The sequence below is a fragment of the Bos javanicus genome, chromosome 20 (assembly GCF_032452875.1).
Source record: "Bos javanicus breed banteng chromosome 20, ARS-OSU_banteng_1.0, whole genome shotgun sequence".
NCBI classification, from domain to species: domain Eukaryota; kingdom Metazoa; phylum Chordata; class Mammalia; order Artiodactyla; family Bovidae; genus Bos; species Bos javanicus.
This window is the reverse complement of record NC_083887.1, coordinates 17,787,699-17,807,028: the sequence shown is the minus strand read 5'-3', so window position 1 is coordinate 17,807,028 and position 19,330 is coordinate 17,787,699. Positions and strand designations below refer to the sequence as shown.

General features: G+C 36.7%; 1 protein-coding gene across 1 annotated transcript in view; it reads left to right on the top strand.

Moving 5' to 3' along the window:
- The window catches only part of ZSWIM6 (zinc finger SWIM-type containing 6), a 211,835-nt gene that overhangs the window by 130,237 nt on the left and 62,268 nt on the right, over positions 1-19,330 (top strand). The window contains exons 3-4 of the mRNA XM_061393455.1: positions 15,416-15,564; positions 19,121-19,271. Coding sequence (XP_061249439.1) covers positions 15,416-15,564; positions 19,121-19,271 — 300 coding nt within the window. The remainder of the gene's footprint in view (positions 1-15,415; positions 15,565-19,120; positions 19,272-19,330) is intronic.

Sequence of the window (19,330 nt, the reverse complement as noted above, 5' to 3'; positions counted from 1 at the left end):
CAGTGTGAACCACATGTATAATTTAAAATATTCAAAAAGAAACAAGTAAAATTGATTTTAATAATGTTTATCTCAATATACTTGAAAAATCAGTTCATATTCATATTAGTCTAACATTCATAAATTCAACAAAAATATTTATATATTTCACTTCTTATTCACATTATTCTTTGAAAATCTGTTTTACAGTTAACCACAAGCACATCTCAGATCAAACTCTAGCCACATTGCAGGTGTTCAGTAGCCACATGGTTAGTAGCGACCTTATTGGAACAGTAGCTCTCTAGAAAGTATTCTGGGTATGAGGACACCATGATTTATTTGTCCATTTCACTGTTGATGAACCTTGTTTTGAATAAAGCTGTGAACATTCTTTTGTAAGTCTCCTGGTGTCTTATGATACTTTTAATATGTCTTTTATGTCAGCGGAAAATCCACATAACCCTATTTCTTTTAGCGCTCTGCATATCAGTCTCAGCTTTATTAAAGTAGCTATTACAAGGTGTATAAAGCATTTTACTTGGTAGAATCTGCCAGTGTTGAGTAACAGGATGGTAAACAACTCTGCCACAGAAGTACCCTGGACCCACCAAAAGCACATGCACTCAAGGACTCTTTAAGTAGGCTTCTGCTCTGTCATACCATCTGTCTCCATTGTGTTACTGTGTGAAAATTCAGGCCAGCTAACAGTCATCTCAGAGATTTCTCAGGAGCCTGTTTGTGGCTTCTTATTAAAACATTGACTGAAGGCAGAAGAATAGCATATACCATTTCTTCAAACTTTCATGCACTCCCTTTTTTTCCTTTCTTTAAAATTCATATAATCCATTTGGTCATTTAGTTCTCAAAGTTTTAGTTTAACCAGAGGTCCATACCAAGTCAGTTGTTTGTTCTGCATCTGTCTTCCTTGTTTTAAAGGATAGCAGACCCCCAAATTTCTTATCTAAAAGCTTTTAAAATCCATTTCTGCGTCAAAATAGTGAGACTAATGAAACAATCTAAGGTTGGATGTAAGAAAGTATTCATAAGACATTATATTTCTTTCAGATTTTCTAAAATTAGAAGAAAAAACTAAGGAAATATCAAGGACAGAATGCAGGTTAGCTTTAGACTGAATGTGATTTTCAGATAACCGTTGTATGAGAACAGCTCCACGAGAGCAGTGAACTTGAGCAGTTTCTCCTGCCAGCTTTCTCCACTTAATTTATCATCACATTTGCTCCTAGCCTGGAAATGGGCCAATTACACAAGCTGCCTTCCTGCTTTCCATTCTAGTGTGACAAGTGGCAAAAAAGAAGAGAGTTAGAAAGCAGGCCGTGACCTTAAGTGATGAAATGGGAAATCTGCTCCCTGGAGGGTCTTATTTTAACTGTTAGATTGATGACTTAGTAGGGGGTGGGATTTTTAAATGTTTTGCAGTTATTTGACTACATGGTCCCACCTGCCTCCAGACATCTGCACGTTAAGCATCCTCTGACTCATTTTTTAAGCAGTATTTTCTTGCATGGTTTTGAGAATGTGTTTTTTTCTTTGAGAAAAATGTCTTGAACATGAATATTAGGAAGAGTTCATTTTTCTGTAAGGAAAAGCATCACTTTTACCTAACTAGATAAATAGAGTTGGATAGGATTTAGATTAGATTTTGTTGGTAGGTATCTTAAAGAGAATGAGGTTTATCTTATCTAAATACTTTTTAAAAGAAAGCCATAATACAATTTTTAAGTAAATGCAAACTATGCTGCTTACAGTAGGTTTTTCCTTTTTCTTATGAACTTGTCCTAAAGCTTCTTAAAATTCTATTAGTTGCTTTACTTACTATTTTGAAATATTTTTTAAAGAACTTTATGATAAGGAATTAAAAGTTTTTTCAAGTGTATTCCAGGCATATTGTTCCTGATAATTTCCTTGTAAGCTACATATTGCAAATTTATAATTGTAATAGATTGTAGATGAAGAAACCAAGGAGAATGGGTTAGTGACTTATCCAGGATCACAGATTGAGTAAAAGTACTTGAAATACAGACTTAGTTATTGTAATTGTTCAGTCCTTGTCAGTTTTTTACATTTCATTTTGGTTTCATAAAATTTTTCACATAATTTTGATTAGATTAAATCAATTATTGTGTGCTAAAAAGTGGCTGTAAGTTAGTTAATTGATGTTAATGGCCCTCCAGGGAGATTGGCAGTTGCCGTTTTGCATTGATAAGCAAAATTGTTTACCATGGTTTTATATTATAATAAAACTTTATAGCTTCCATATCCTCCAAAAAAAGAAAAGCTATTGTTTTTTCTCAGTGTTTAGAAATTTACTGATTTCTAAATGCTAACCTGCTCTCTTGGTTAATTCATCCCAGCCATTTTTTGGTCTTTTATGCTTCTTATTAATGTATTATAAATTAGTGAATTGTGGTATCTGGACAGAACATTGAAATCTGGAGACCTAGAGTACATTATTATCTCTGCTGTATATTACCTGTGTGACCCTGGGTAAGACTCATTTCTCTCATCTTTAAAATGCTCATAATCTTCACTAGCAGCACTGGAAAAATCTTGGTCATACTTACATATGTAAAATATTAAAGAAAAGATAAGAGTTTACGTCATGTTGGGGTACCCATAAGTAGTCATAGTTAAAAAGAAGAGAAAAGAAACCTGTTGGGGGATGGATGATAACAGAGTTGGAGGTCAGCTTGCTGTCCTCTGACTCTCTGGCATATATTTCCTCTTCTACTTTTTCCTCTTTTGCTCTTCCTTTTGGGGACTTCCCTATGGGATAGTGTGTACTAGGCAGACTACGACAAAAAGGGACAGATGGAGTGTCACCTGTGGCATTGGTCTCTTCTTGGACCAGAGGGGAAGGATGTCATTTCTGTGGCCCTTTTACCCCCAGTGCTTGAGTCAGTCCCCAAAGTAGGCTAGATTCATCCCTCATTTCACTGTCAAGTGTCCAGAGATACCATCTCAGTCAGCCAAATGTAGAAGGTGTGTACAGTTGACCTTTGAACAGTTTGGGTGTTAGAGACATCAACCATCCGTGCAGTTGAAAATCCACACATAACTTACATAGTTAGTCCTGGGTGCCTGCAGTTCCTCTGCACTCGTGGTTCCTCGTATCCACAGTTCTTCTGTATCTGCGGTTCTGCGTCTGTGGATTCAACTGGGGATTGTGTAGTATTTAATATTTATTAATACTGTTGAAAAAAATCCTCTGCAAGTGGACCTGTGCAATTCAAATTCAGTTGTTTGAGTCAGTTCTATTTACATGTCAGGTAAGGGTTGATATATGACATGTAAGATCTTTTCCACCCCTAATTCTGTGACTGGTGGTAGTATTTTTATACAGACACACACAGAAGGACCAGTGTACCTCTTCTACCCAAGTGTGCATTTGTGTGTTGTTCTTCCATCAGACGTTTAGTTTTGTTTCAGCATGGTTTTGTATAAAACTAGCAGTATAAATTCCATTCATGCCTGCCTGTCTTGCTAAATTTAGCCTTCAAATACTTCCATGTCCCAGCCGTTATATATATCAATCCATTCAGTCTCTCCCAGATATCACCAAACAACCGAATCTATTCAGCCATCCCATGTTTGTTGTGTAGCTTATTTTTACTTGATTGTAAGCTCCATCAGGGCGAGAACTATGACCTGTATCTTTTGGCAGCTTCCCTAAGGACAGTATTTAAGAAGTAATGGACACTCAAAATTAAGTAACAGTGTCCTTTATTATGTAATAAAGGTCATTTATGACACACCCATGCATAGTTAAAAATCATACTCGGTGGTGAAAAGCTAAAGCCTTTCCTCCAAATTCAGGAACAAGACAAGGATTTCCACTCCCACCACTTCTATTTAACGTAGCATTGGAAGATCTCACCACAGCAATCGGACAGAAAAAAGAAGTAAAAGCCATTCAAATTGAAAGAGAAGTTAAATTGTTACTATTCACATAGAAAACCCTAAAATTTCCACCCAAAAGCTAATAAATGAATTCAGCAAAGTTGCAGGCTGCAGGTTAATATACAGAAATCCGTTACATTTCTGTACACTAATAATGAAATATCAGAAAAAGAAAGTTAAAAATAATAATGTCATTAAAAATTAAATGGAAAAGAATAAAATACATAGGAATAAATTTAACTGAGTAGGTGAAAGGCCTGTACTCTGAAAACAATAAAACATTGATGAAGGAAAATGAAGATGATACACAGAAATGAAAAGATATTCATGCTCTTGAATTGGAGTGATTAATATTGTTAAAATGGATATACTACCCCAAACAGCCTACAGATTTGATATAAGCCCTATCAAATAACAATGATATTTTCCACAAAATTAGGACAGAAAATCCTAAAATTCATTGTTGTTGTTGTTGAGTTGCCAAGTTATGTCCGACTCTGTGTAACTCCATGGATTGCAGTATGCGGGGCTTCCATGTCCCTCACCATGTCCTGGAATTTGCTTAAGTTTATGTCTATTGAATTAATGCTGCCTTCCAATCATTCCATCCTCTGTTGCCCTCTTCTGCCTTCAATCCTTCCCAGCTTCAGGATCTTTTCCAGTGAGTTGGCTCTTCACATCAGGTGGCCAAAGTGTTGGAGCTTCAACTTCAGCATCAGTCCTTCCAGTGAATATTCAGGACTGATTTCCTTTAGGATTGACTGGTTTGATCTCCTTGCTGTCCAAGGGACCCTCAAGAGTCTTCTCCAGCACCACAGTTCAGAAGCATGAATGCTTTGGTGCTCTGCCTTCTTTATGGTCCAACCCTCACATCCGTACATGACTATTAGAAAGACCATGGTCTTGACTATATGGACCTTTGTTGGCAAAGTGATGTCTTTGCTTTTTAATACACTGTCTAGGTTTGTTGTAGCTTTCCTGCCAAGAAGCAGTTTTCTTCTACTTTCATGGCTGTAGTCACCATCCACAGTAATCTTAGAGCCCAAGAAGAGGAAATCTGTTACTGCTTCCACCTTTGCCCCTTCTGTTTACCAAGAAGTGATGGGACTGGATGCCATGATCTTAGTTTTTTTAATATTGAGTTTTAGGCCAGCTTTTTCACTTTCCTCTATCACCTGCATCAAGAGGCTCTTCAGTTCCTCTTTACTTTCTGCCATTAAAGTGGTATCATCTACATATCTAAGGTGGTTGATATTTCTCCTGGCAGTCTTGATTCTAGCCTGTAACTTATCCAGCCTGACATTTCACATGATGTGCTCTGCATATAAGTTAAATAAACAAGGTGACAGTAAACAGCCTTGTTGTACTTCTTTTTCAATTTTGAACCAGTCACTTGTTCAATATAAGATTCCTACTGTTGCTTCTTGACCCACATACAGATTTCTCAGGAGACAGGTAAGATATTCTGATATTCCCTTCTCTTTAAGAATTTTCCACTGTTTGTTATGATCCACACAGTCAGAGGCTTTAGCGTAAAATTGATATGCAACCACAAAAGACAGAGAATTACCAAAGCAATCTTGAGAGAAAAGAACGAAGTTGGAGCTGTCACCCTCCCACTCATCAAACTATGCTACAAAGCTACAGTAATCAAAACAGCACGGTACTGGTACAGAAACCAGACACAGAGATTAATGAACAGAATAAAGAGCCCAGAAGTAAATTCACACACCTGTGGTCAATTAATCTACAACAAGAATATACAATGAAGAGAAGGCAGTCTCTTCAACATGTGGTTCTTGCAAAGCTGCACAGCTACATGTGAAACAGAGATTAGAACATTTTCTTCCAACATTAAAAAAAAAATCAAAATGGATTAATGACTTAAATGTAAGACCTGAAACCATAAAACTTGTAGAAGAGAACATAGGCAGAACACTTATGATGTACATTGTAGCAATATTTTTTTGTATCTGTCTCCTAAGGCAAAAAAAAAAAAAGCAAAAATAAATAGAACCTAGTTAAACTTTAAAGCTTTTATACAGTAAAGGAAACCATTGGCAAAACAATAAGCCTATAGAATGGGAGAAAATACCTGCAAATGATATAACTGACATGGGATTAATATCTAAAATATACAAATAGTTCATATAACTCAATATCAAAAAAAAAATAACCCATTCAAAAAAATGGATGAAGACCTGAATAGACATTTTTCCAAAAGAGAAATATAGATGGCTAACAGACACATGAAAAGATAATCAACACCACTAATTGTTAGAGAAATGCAAATTAAAATAGCAGTAAGATATTACCTCATACCTATCAGGGTGGCCATCATCAAAAAGTCTGCAAATAACAGGTCCCTGGTAGCTTAGTGGTTAGGAGTTTGCCTGCCAGTGCAGGAGATATGGGTTCGATCCTTGATCTGGGGAGATCCCACATGCTGTGGAGCAGCTAAGCCTGTGGCCACAACTGCTGAGACTGCTCTAGAGCTCAAGAGCCACAACTCCTGAGCCTACATGCCACAAGTACTGAAGCCCAAGCCCTAGAGTCTGCTCTGCAACAAAAGAAGCCACCACAGTGAAAAGTCTGCACATCGCAACTAGAGAGTAGCCCCTGCTCACTGCAGCTAGAGAAAAGCCTGTGCAGCAACAAAGACCCAGTACAGCCATAAGTAAATAAATAATTTTTTTTAAAAGTTTACAAATAACAAATGTTGGAGAGGATGTGCAGAAAAGGGAACACTTACACTCTGTTGGTGGGAATGTAAATTGGTGCAGCCACTTATATTAGAGGCATTACATTACAAACAGTACAGAGGTTCCTAAAAAAAAAATGAAAAACTACAAATAGATTTAACAGTGGAGTCACTCCTGGATATATATGCAGCAAAAAAAATAAAGAGTAATTTGAGAAGGTACATGCACCCCAGTGCTCATAGCAGCACTGTTTATTTAGAATAGCTGAGATTTGGAAACAACCCAGCTTCCCTGGTGGCTCAGCTGCTAAAGAATCCTCCTGCAATGCAGAAGACCTAGGTTCGAACCCTGGGTTGGAAAGATCCCCTGGAGGGGAATGGCTACCCACGTCAGTATTCTGGCCTGGAGAATTCCATAGACTACATAGTCCATGGGATTGCAAAGAGTCAGACACAACTGAGCGACTTTCACTTTCACTTTAAAGTGTCCATCAGTAGATAATTGGATAAAGAAGAAGGGATGTATGAATACAAGTGGAATACTACTCTGTCATAGGAAAATAATGAAAGCTTGCCATTGGTAGGAACAAGGATGGACCTAGAGGCCATTATGCTTAGCGAAATAATTCAAGACAGGGAAAGACAAATGCTCTATGATATCAATGATATGTGGAATCTAAAATATAATAATAACAAATGTATACAGCAAAGTAGAAGGAGACTTAAAGATATAGAAAACAAATTAAGTGTTACCAGAGAGGAGAGGAAAGGGAGGAGGGTCAAATTAGGGTTATGAGATTAAGAGATACAAAGCACTGTATATTAAAAAAAACACGTGTACACCTGTGGCGGATTCCTGTTGATGTATGACAAAACCAATACAATATTGTAAAGTAATTAGCCTCCAATTAAAATTAATTTAAAAAAAAATGCATAACCTAAAAATAAAAAATAGATAAACAACAAGGATATATTGTATAGTATAGGGAATTATAACCATTATTATGTAGTTACTTTCGATGGAATGTTGTCTATAAAAATACTGAAACCCTAAAACTAATGTTGTAAATCAGTGATACTTTAAAAAAAGTAACCATATCATTTTTAAATTCCATTTTCTTAGAATTTGGAGATGTATTCTTGTACATATGTTCCAAATATGAGTGACAGACAGTTGGAGTCGTTTGACGGAGGCTTCATGTCACATCTCTCTTCATTTTGTTTCCCTGTGGATGGTCATAGTCATGTAATTGGGCTTGCGTTAGCAACCAGTTTTTCAGTTATCCCAGGGAGATAATTTGGTTATTACAAGCATTATCCTTTCTATTGTAGAATGTTCTGGCATTGACAGTTGGTGAAACAAAGGTATGACCTACTAGTGGTGGTCAATTTAATTAGCAAATCTATCGGAGAGAATTAAAGTTGCTTTAAATGTGCTATCGCAAAGTGCAGTAGTGTGAAACGTAAAATTAAAAAAAAAAAAAAAAGAAAGAATACATGTGGAAAAACGTATAGAAGTAAATGAAGATAAAAAACCAAGTACTCGTTGGCTCTCTTGGTCTCCAGTAACTCCCTTATTCCCCCAAGGCAGCCGCTGCTGATAGTGTGGTTTATAGTGTTTGAGGCCGTTTTTTGGTGCACACACAAGTATGTAGTTTTTTAAAAACAGTTTTAAAAGTTTTTTTGTAGTTTCTTTTTTTTTCTTTTTCCATACATCATGAGTACTTTATCTTACTAGTACAAAAAGGTCTGTTACTGTGTTAAGTGCTGTGTAGTATTACATATTATGGGTCTGTTTAATCATTAACATACCAAATGATTTCAAAATTGTTTTCATTTTTTTCTACTATGTGCAATTCTACTGTGACCATTCTTTTTGTATGTGTGAATTTGTGCAAGTGCTTTTGAGTAATAGATTCTTTGTTAATAGTAGAAATGCCAGAACAATTGGTATGGGCATTTTAAGTTTTGTAATTACTGCCAAATCTCCCTTCAAAAATGACCAGTTTTACCATTAAGTTTTAATTAGAACTTGGTGTTTTCATAATATGATTTAAATTTCTTCTAAAAAATTGTTGAAATATACAGTCAGGCACACATGATCATCTTCATATGGAAAAACATCTCGTTTTAGCAGAAGAGAAGTAATCTTTTGGGAGGCATCACGTCTCTGACCCAGCAGGTATACATGATACGGTAGTACAGAAGCAGCCAAGTTACTTTTAGCTCGATATCCTTTATCCTTTCTGTTTTTACCTCCAAGTCGTGCCTTCTCTCATACCCTACAGTCATCTCTGACACTACCCGACTCTCATAATGGTCAGTGGCTTGTTACTAGCTGTGATCAGTTTGCTCACCATCCCTCTCCTGAATGGAGGAGAAGGGAACAACAGAGGATGAGCTGGTTGGCTGGCATTGCCAACTCAATGGATATGAGTTTGAGACACCTCCGGCAGATGGTGAAGGACAGGGAAGCCTGGTGTGCTGTAGTCCATGGGTTGCAAGTTGTCCAACAGCACTTGGCGACTGACAAGAACAAGTCTCCATGTTGGCTCTGTGAATTTTTGTCCCCGTATCCCTCACTGTAGGCTTTTCACCCCTCGCGCTGTAAGAGTACTCAGGGTGTTGAAGAGCTTAGAAGTTCGACAGCCTGCGTAAGAATTCTAGTCCCTTGCTTTCCAGCACTTTTAGTGGAGGGAAGGAACTAAATCTCCTCAGGGCTTAGTTTTCTTACGTGTAAAACATAGTCTGTAAAGAGTGCCTATTTCATAAGGTCAGGAGAGGTATAAAGGAGTAAAGTTAAGTTGCGATTATCCATCATTGTGATGTGGCAGTTGACCTGAGTCTTCAGCTGGCGGTGGTATCGTTGAGGAAAATAATTGTGAAGTTTTTTAAAAAAATCTTTGAAAATAATCTGAGCAAATCATTCTTGAACCTTGCAATCATAGTAGATCTCTTTTAATAAATCAGAAGAGTCAGGTTACGTAAAAATGAGACTTTCTGAGAACTTTGCATTTAATTATTTGTGTACCAAGTAATTGCTAATATATTAATATATCTGTTAGTTAGGTTATGGAAAATGACCTAACTCTTAAGCACTCTATGCTTATATTCTTCATTTTTTAATGAGCATTAGTGGATGTACAAGTGTTTTATTGCTCTTTACCCATATAAAATACATGATTATTTCTGTACATGAATAAGTATATCACTGAAACTTCTGAAGTAAATTAAAAGATAACAAGAGATGAGTAATAAAGTCAGGTGAGAGGAAAAGAGTAGAGGAGCTATAAACCTTGACAGGCTTATTTGAGTTCCCTGAGCTATATCCTGATTACAGTGCTACTTATTTATTTCTTTGGCATTTAGCTAAAGGGAAGGTGGCTTGTTGACGGAGCAGAGGCTGGCGCATGCCAGGACTCCCTTTGTCATTAGCTTCCAGGCTAAACAGATTGTCCTCTAACAGCTCTTAGAGAGGACACCACACTGCATCATGGCAGTAGAATTACATGGACTGACCACTGAGAACAGGTGATGAAGGATCTGGCTGTTTCAGCCACCACAAAATTGTATTTGGAAATGAAGACATTAGTTAACTGCCTTGAAATGAGGATTTCAGTAAGAATAAAATTTAAAGCTTTTCTCAAGTGTGTATTTATTCAGTACACATTATTACATTATTTTTCAGTGGTCTTCTAGTTCTTATCCTTGCTAAAGAAAGATTTTTTTTTTTTTTTCTGAACCTGTGTCACTGAAGTTTGCTGCATTGCCTTTTCTCTCTCAGTGCCAATGTTTGATATCAGGACTTTTGCCTTCAGCTTGTAAGACAGGTGTACCAGTGTCTTTGTAAGCCACAGACTTAATGTTTCATATCTTTAATAGCAGGCACTAAAACTGTAGGAGATGGCATTCCTTTATAGGTCCTGCAAAAGAGGCTGAATTAATCACCTCTGCAGTGTAAACATCTGCTTCCTGCATTCTTCCTCTGTAGACTGAATTTGACAATTTAATTTTAACAACAACAAAAAAGAGCACTGCTACTTAAATATAAATGCTTAAAGCTTTATTTGGACAACCATGGTATTGAGGCAGTTAGGTCACAGTTAAGATGAAGATGTAAACTAAATAAAGCCTTTCATTTTTTGTTTGAATTTGTTTTCCAGCAGTTTTAAGAAAAGAGAAATAATTAAATTCTCCATTAGAATACAAAGCTGTGAATAATTCCACATACCAAACATAGCATAAACCAGTTATTGAATATGTCTTAATATCTCAGTTTAAAATTTGCAGTGTGATTTGGTAGTGTCCAGTGCTTGGAAATGACTGTTTTTGTGATAAGAGACAGATACCTTAGTCAGTAGGTCTTAAATTTAGTGTACTTTAGTGAGTACACTGGACCCTGAATACTTTTCAATCCGAAGATCCAGAATATGCCACCGTGTTTGAGATTCCCTCCAAATACAGAATTGTGTTTCCCAGCTGTACTTCCCATCTCCACGGCCCCTGCCTTGTTATCTGTGGCAAGGATTCTGGTTCAGTAGGTCTGAAGTGGTGCCTAAGCATCTACTTTTCACAGTATGCCTCAGGAGTCTTGATACATTCCTGATCTTGAGAACTGCTGGGGTAAGAGTTTTGATACTGGAGTAAATCAAAGCTAAAACAGAACCAAATCAAGTAGCAGACAGGGAAGGCCAGAGATGGACAGTAGTCCTGCACGTTCATGAACTCTCCTTTGCTCTCCTCCAATGGCATTATGTAACCAAGGTAGGAGAGTGAATCGAATTCATACACTCTGGCTAGGAGCAAAAGCCAATAAAACCGTTGCACTGTGTTCAACAGATAATTTCACTTTCCCTGAAGGCTTGAAACTTTGTAAAATTAAGCTTTAGTCATAAAATGCTCACAAAGATTAATTACACAGTTGTAAAAGTTATAGAGTTTGTAATTATAAATATAAATAAGGGTAAAAAATATGATAGTTTTAAAACACTTTAAAGGACCATTTAATTTATATACCTAGATTCTGGTTCCTGCCCAATGTGGGTTATATCTAATAGCAAATGTATAAAAGCTTGAATTATGTTTCTCTTTGCCTGCCTTTCTCAAAGCTAAATTCTGAGAGGTTTGTCTTTGATTATAGACAGCCATTAGCGAGTAGAAATAAATCTTGCACATCTACATTTTATGCAAGGCTTAGGCAATACTTTAATGCATATAATCATGACATGTTAGGATTTAAGCATTTAGACTTTAGCATTAAAGTTTAATAAATAAATTTCCTCTTTTGGGAGGGTTGTTGTAAACATGAATTTCCTGGTATATAATGTAAAGTGTACGTGTCTTTTTTCCTAAAATGTTGAGTTGTGTTTAGAGTAAATTTATGTTTTATTTATCAACTAATTACCTTTGTGTGCATTCTTATGACTGAATTGTTTTCTGCATAGTCACGGAAAATTTCTAATTTTTATTACTTAATTTTTTATTCCTACATAATAGAAGATGAGGGCTGAGGAAACAGAGGCCTGTCTTTGTGCAGGTGTGTGTCTGTGTCATCTTTCTCGAGAATCAAAGAAGTGAGCTGGATTAGGGGTTGTGTATCCCAATGGGAAACAGATATAACCCCAGTAGTTAATTAGCTCTTCACAATATTGTGTATTCTTAAATTTTCCTGTAAAGAAGAAACATGATAACAGATCCCAGTATTCTTCCTTAAATTTTTTTTTGATTTATGGTTGACAACTGCTGCCTTGATGCTTTCAGGGTTCAACTTGAGCTCCGAGGTTCTGGAATATATTCTTCAGCAGGGGAGAGAACCGGGAGATTGCATTTGGCAGTGTGTGCTGTGGACAAACAGGTCATAATCACTCTGAACCTGTGTTTCTCCTTCTATAGAAAGGGGATCATGAGCTATACTCACCTCCAGGGGACATTGTAAGAAGAAAATGAAATCTAATTCATGTGAGGATACTTGAGCAGTAGTTGGCTTTTGATAGGATTTCCTTCCTTGGTAGGAGTGGAATGTATTTATATCTTTCTCCCTCCTTATTTTCCTCCCATCCCTCCCTACTTGATTGGCTGGTAGTGGCTCTTGCCCAGCCTTTAAATGTTGGCCTTCCCTATGGTTCCATCCTAGACAATTTTTTACCCTGTACCGCATCCCATAGTATATCCAGCTCCGTACTTTAAATCCTTTCCCCTCTTCTTGGCTGAGTATCTCAGAGGTACTTCAAATTCACCACATCTAAAACTGAACTCATGGATTTTCCCTGGCAGTCCAGTGGTTAAGACTCAGAGCTTCTACTGCAGGGGGTGTAAGTTCTATACCTGGTCGGGGAACTAAGATCCTGCATACTGAGAGGTATGGCCAAAATACTAAAAATAATAACAATAAAATCCGTATTCATGATGCAAACACTGCCTCTCCCCGAAACCTGATCCTGCTCTGGTGGTCTGTGTATCAGGGAGTGAGTTGTCCAGTGTTTTATCTAGTTGTATAATCCAGAAAACCGTCTCTCTCTGAGTTCCCTGATCACCCATATCTCAGGTATATCTTTCCATTGCAGTACATAAAGAATCTTCACATTCATTTTTATGGCTGCTTAATACTCCATGGTCAGATCAGATTAGTCGCTCAGTCGTGTCCGACTCTTTGCGACCCCATGAATCACAGCACGCCAGGCCTCCCTGTCCATCACCAACTCCTGGAGTTCACTGAGACTCACGTCCATCGAGTCAGTGATGCCATCCAGCCATCTCATCCTCTGTCGTCCCCTTCTCCTCTTGCCCCCAATTCCTCCCAGCATCAGAATCTTTTCCAATGAGTCAACTCTTTGCATGAGGTGGCCAAAGTACTGGAGTTTCATCTTTAGCATCATTCCTTCCAGAGAAATCCCAGGACTGATCTCCTTCAGAATGGACTGGTTGGATCTCCTTGCAGTCCAAGGGACTCCGTAGGACTGTTGAAATTGATGTGTATCAGAGCAGAACATTTTTTACTTTCTAGAGTATTCTTTTCTTCTACTTTGCATGACCTTGTTGTGAATTACCATTTGTTACTTTTAGGGAGAAAAAACAAGTTCCTCCCTTGTCAGTGCTCTCTGGCCCTTCTTCTGTTCTCAAGTTGTCTTGTGTTGCTCTTTGCCCTCATCCTCTACTGTTGAGTTGTGTGGACAGTATCTTTTGTTTCATCTACATACCATGTTCCTTTCTGCTTGAGACCTCTGCCTAAGCTCTTAGTCTCACATGTAGATTCAGTGCTTCCTTTTCCTGCCTTTAGTTATCTTCTAATCTACTTAAGGCAGATCTCAGCTCCATATGCTTATTCTGCCAATCCAAGGCCAGGTCAGAGCTCTCTGATACAGTCTCCTGGCTCTTTGTGCTTTTCTATGAACAATTCATTTATTCTTATATATTTGTATGGGTGATTACATTGGTATTTGTTTCACACACTTAAAGCAGTGTTTCCATAATAGTAGATTGCAACCCATTATTCATTATGAAATCAGTTCTTAAAAATTATGATGAGCCTTTAAAAAGTGAAATAGTACAGAAAATATCAGACTTTCTCACTTTTACAGAAAGGATATTTTTTGATCATACTTTTGCTTCAGATTAATAAATAGATGTGTTCATATAAGTGTCCAGATACACAGGTGTATTGGGTATGGTATTAATTATGTTTCTTATTGTGGCTCTTAGTCAAAAAAGTTTGAAAGCCATTGAACTAGATAATACATTCTGTGAAGACAGGAATTCTATTTTGTACCCCATTCCATCCCTGAGTCTAGCAGAGGGCTCTCAGTAAATATGTTTTCTGAATGAATGAATGCACACTTTTTCAGGGAGGTTCACAGACCAATTCATGCTCCTAGAGACTAATGGAACCTGGTCCCAAGCACATGTTAGTGATTATTTCCTTGGCCAAATGAGTCTGTGTAAGATTATTAAAAGAAAAGAAGTGTGGAACCGTATCTACAGATTTTTTTTTAGGACTTAATAAGCAGATGAAACACTGTTAATGAGAGGTTTTAGATTTGTTTTTGTATTACTTAATGAATCTTAGGCCTTTAATACCATTTTATTTTATTAATAAATACAAAACAGTTTTCACTTGCCTAAATATCCGGGTAATTTTAATTTCTAAGGTAGTCTGCAGACTGTTACATAATGTTATCTTTTGTGTTTACTTCAGCAATAAAATATTTACGCAGTTTGGCAAGGTGATACTATAACCTGGTTTAGTACAACAGCTGCAGTGCCTGTTCCCAAGTGGCTTGATTTCCCTTTTTAATCTTTGGTTTTCTGCAACTAAAGACTTATGTCAGCATGCAGTTTATGCAGCAGCAAATAATGGTGAAAGCTTCTTGAATTAACATAGTAAAGAGAAATACTCTGCTGAGTTTACTTGGTTTCATATTTTTCTAGTGTCTTTGAAAAACATTTTACTAATAAGTCTACACAGCAGAGTTTTATAAACACAGTATATTCACAATGAGACTTTTTTGTGAATTTTTTTGTTTTTTAGAGAACCTGTAAATTCATCTCCTCATGTACAGTCTCTGATGTTAAAAAAAGGAAACGTCTCAGCTCTTAAGTCATTACCTTTCAGCTTAGCACAGAGCAGCAAAGTTCTGCATATAAAAGAATAATTTCACACTTATTTTCGGTCATACATATGTATGTATATTGAGATTGGATTAAAAAGTATTTAGGCAAAAAGTATAGAATCTTAATTCTTTTCAAGTTTATTGTCAGAGTCCTGTTAGCACAGAGTTTTTATCTAGCATATGTGTTATTTTTTCTTTCTATTTCTAGGTGCTCCTGATCCAACAGCAGGTGCTAGTATAGATGATGAAAACTGCTGGCACTTAGATGAAGAGCAGGTTCAAGAACAGGTTAAACTGTTCCTTTCCCAGGGCGGGTACCACGGATCAGGGAAGCAGCTTAATTTGCTCTTTGCAAAGGTATGACTTTTTATTTTTAAAGAAACATTCTAAATATATACATTTATAGAAAGTATATACAACCATGTATAGAAAAAGATAAAGGCTTCTTTGTAAATTTTTTTTTTTTTTTTTAAATGGGAATTACCTGGCAGTCCAGTGGTTAGGACTCCACATGTTTATCGCTGGGGCTCCAGTTCAGTCCCTGGTCATGGGTGACTAAGATCCTGTCAGCTGAGTGGCATGGCCCAAGGGAAAAAAAATAAAGTTATAATCAACCATTAGAGACTTCTGTGTTGTAATGTAAGCATTAATTTACTTAGATGTCTTTAGGTAAGATATGGGCCATTTTTGTCTTTTTTTAGTTCTTATACAATTTTGAAAAACTGTTCAATACTAAAAATAGCTTGATATTAATTGAAATGCCATTTTTTTCAGTTTTTAAAAAACTTTTCTGGTTAATTTTCCCAAATAGAGCATAAATTTGAATATAGTCCTTAAGATATGCTTTGTATAATTAGTTTAACGTTAATATTTTAAAATTAGTTTCAAGAACGTTAACTTTGGAGAAATAGAAACCTGGGTTTAAATCTCAGTTCTAAAATCTTGAGTGTGTATATCTTTGCAAGTTATTTAAGTCAGTTTCCTCATGTATAAATTTAGGTAAATAATAGCATATCCCTTCTAGTTGTTGTGATTATGATGTTACATGATAATTGTGTCTTAACAGTCGTTGGGTGTTGGTAAATGTTAATTTTCATCACAAACATTTGATCACCTAAGAGACAAAGTTATCTTCAGTATAAGTTCATTGTGAACAGAAGCTGTGTCTGTTGCTTTACACAGAACTTTAGTACCATGAACACATTTCTAAATACTGGATAAAATGCTTTTTAAATAATGGTAAGGCAATGTCTTTTCATTGGGGGTGCAGCCATCATTATAGATAATGAATTCAGATTGGTTTTAAAGGAACAGATAACTATGTTCATTGATACTTTTGTTAAACAATTTCTCTCATATTCATAGTAATTAAAACCTTTTGTGGGTAAGTTTAGTCACTCAGTCATGTCTGACTCTTTGCAATTCCATGGACTATAGCCCACCAGGCTCCTCTGTCCAGTAGGATTTCGTAGGCAAGAATACTGGAGTGGATTGCCATTTATGAGAAGAATTAAAGTAAACTGTTACTGCTTATGGCCAAAAACTAGTGTATTGTGATTAATGAAAACCCTTTGAATAAAGATTTAGCCTGGGATTTTCCTGGCAGTCCAGTGGTTAAGACTCCGAGCTCCCACTTTGATGAGCACAGGTTCCATCCCTGGTCAGGAAGCTAAGATCCCGCATGCCATGCAGTGCAGCCTTTAAAAAACTTTTATCTCATATACCATGTATAGATTGCCAGTTTTTCAAGAATTATAGTAGTGGCTCAAACAGTAAAGAATCTGCCTGTAATTCAAGAGACCCAGTTTAATTCCTGGGTCAGGAAGATCCCCTAGAGAAGGAAGTGGCTATTCACTCCAGTACTCTTGCCTGGAGAATCCCATGGACAGAGGAGGCTGGTGGGCTACAGTCCACAGGATGGCAAAGAGTCAGACACGACTGAGCGACTTTCATTTTTCACTTTCAAGAATACGTCTAACTCTAAAATTATTTCACATGACTTAATGAATCTTTGGTAATTCATAGCACTTCAAACTCTTGTAATGCGTCAGAGTCAACAGTCTGAAATTAATTACCTTTAGGCTATATAGATGTACTTGAGTGTTGGTTAATAGTTCTGGGTTTATATGCTTAGTAGTAAAGCATTTATTTTCATTGCTGTTGCTAACTGAGTAGTAGGTTAGAAATTCATCAGGGAAATAAATACTAAATTAAATCTATAACGTGAAGAGGTAATATTAAAGGTTTGGTGTATTTAGACACACAGTAAGTATTTCTTAGATTCTCATATCAGTAGAAAGTACACTGTGGCCTAGTGGAAGCAGTGTAAAAGAGGAATTAGATGGGCCTGCAATTGCTATTTTTATCTATGTATATATGGTGTACACATTATATATGTTACATGAAGTAACAGCAACATCTAATTTTAAAAATGGCATAATTTCCAGAGTTAAGACAGATCTGGATTCTGATTCCAGTTGTTCCTCTTGTCCTTTGGACAAGTTACTTCACTTCTGAGGCATGGCTTTATAATTTGTAAAATCAGTGTTATAATCTGCCCTACTTATTATGGATATTGTGAAGATTGAAAGGAGAAGTATAAATGTAAAACTCTTTAGCGAGATGTCCAACAAATGGCAACTCCATTTCTTTCTGTTTTTTAGTACTTCTTAAGATTATTGAAACAGCCCTCCTGGAAGCACACTCTTGTGATTCAGTGTAGAAGTGCATTTGAGTTCTCTACAAGACTCAAATTCTGAAGCCCGTGGAGAGGTGGTTCCATTACTTCTCAGGGTACAGGCCTGAGGCAGAATATATTGACCTAGAGCTTTAGGCCGCTTTATTAAAGATCTACTATTTCCTCCTCCATTTGGCTTTCACATAGAAAGAATTTTGAATAAAAGGACTCTTCCCCTCTCAACTACTACTTATGACCTTGGTCTACTAATTTCCTATTCAGAGAACTGGCGTTCAGCTTAGATTGCTGTTGTTGAACATATAACATTTCACGCTTTAGGAATGGATGGATTCATTAGGATTTCCTGTAGAGCAACTTAGCCTTATATTTCCTTCTTTGCTTTCTCATTTATCTGGGAACTATTAACAGAAGAATAATGGACAGAGCTTGATGTTCCAAAACAGAGAAGCAGAGTTAATTTATGAAGTCACTTATGATTCTGCTATAAGGATTGCTTATTTGGAGCAAAAAAGTTCTTGAACTTACACAGCCCTGAACATTTCCTCTTACCATTGCAAAAACAGTCCCATCTGAATGAATAGAAGTATGTGTTGCTCTTTATGTTGAAACCCTTGGTGAGAAAGAATCTAGTGTAATTACTAATTTACCTCAAAAACGAAGGACTTGTACAGCTTGTGCTTGAATATACTAAAAACCACTGAATTGTACAGTTTAAATTGGTGAATTGTATGTATGTGAATAAAGTTTTTAAAAAAATGAAGGATAGATGCTATTACTATAAACATCATTAGATCAGTTTAGAAGATCTCTAAAAAGTTTTTGGTACACTTCTTTAGACTCCATTACTCTGGTGGTAGTGCAGTCGGTCAGGGAGTTAAGAAGGTACCGAATGATTTGTCTTGTTTGTTTTGGTGTTGCTTTGCAGTCTGGCAGAAACATTTTTAGGGGGGAGTTGGGAAGTTAGGCAATTTATTTTTTCTTTTGTGGATTCAAAAACACAATTTTAAAACAATTAATGGTCATTCTTTGATTAAATTGCCATTGAGGACAAAGGCTTATTTTTAACAACTTTTGTTTGCTTAAAAAGGATGGTGTTAAAAGAATCCACCACCACCACCGCCCTAACTTCCCTCCCCAAAGAAGTAAGGTGTACCGTCTCTGTATTACTGTTCATTTTTTAACATTTTTCTGAAGGTATTTTTTTCCCCCCACTAGGTGCGGGAGATGTTGAAGATGAGGGACTCAAATGGGGCCCGAATGTTGACTTTGATAACAGAGCAGTTCATGGCTGACCCTCGTCTGTCACTTTGGAGGCAACAAGGCACTGCAATGACTGACAAGTACAGGCAGCTCTGGGATGAGCTGGGTAAGTGTGAATCTTCTGATGGATTGCCAGTGAGTTGTGTGTGGCTGAAGCCTGGGGTA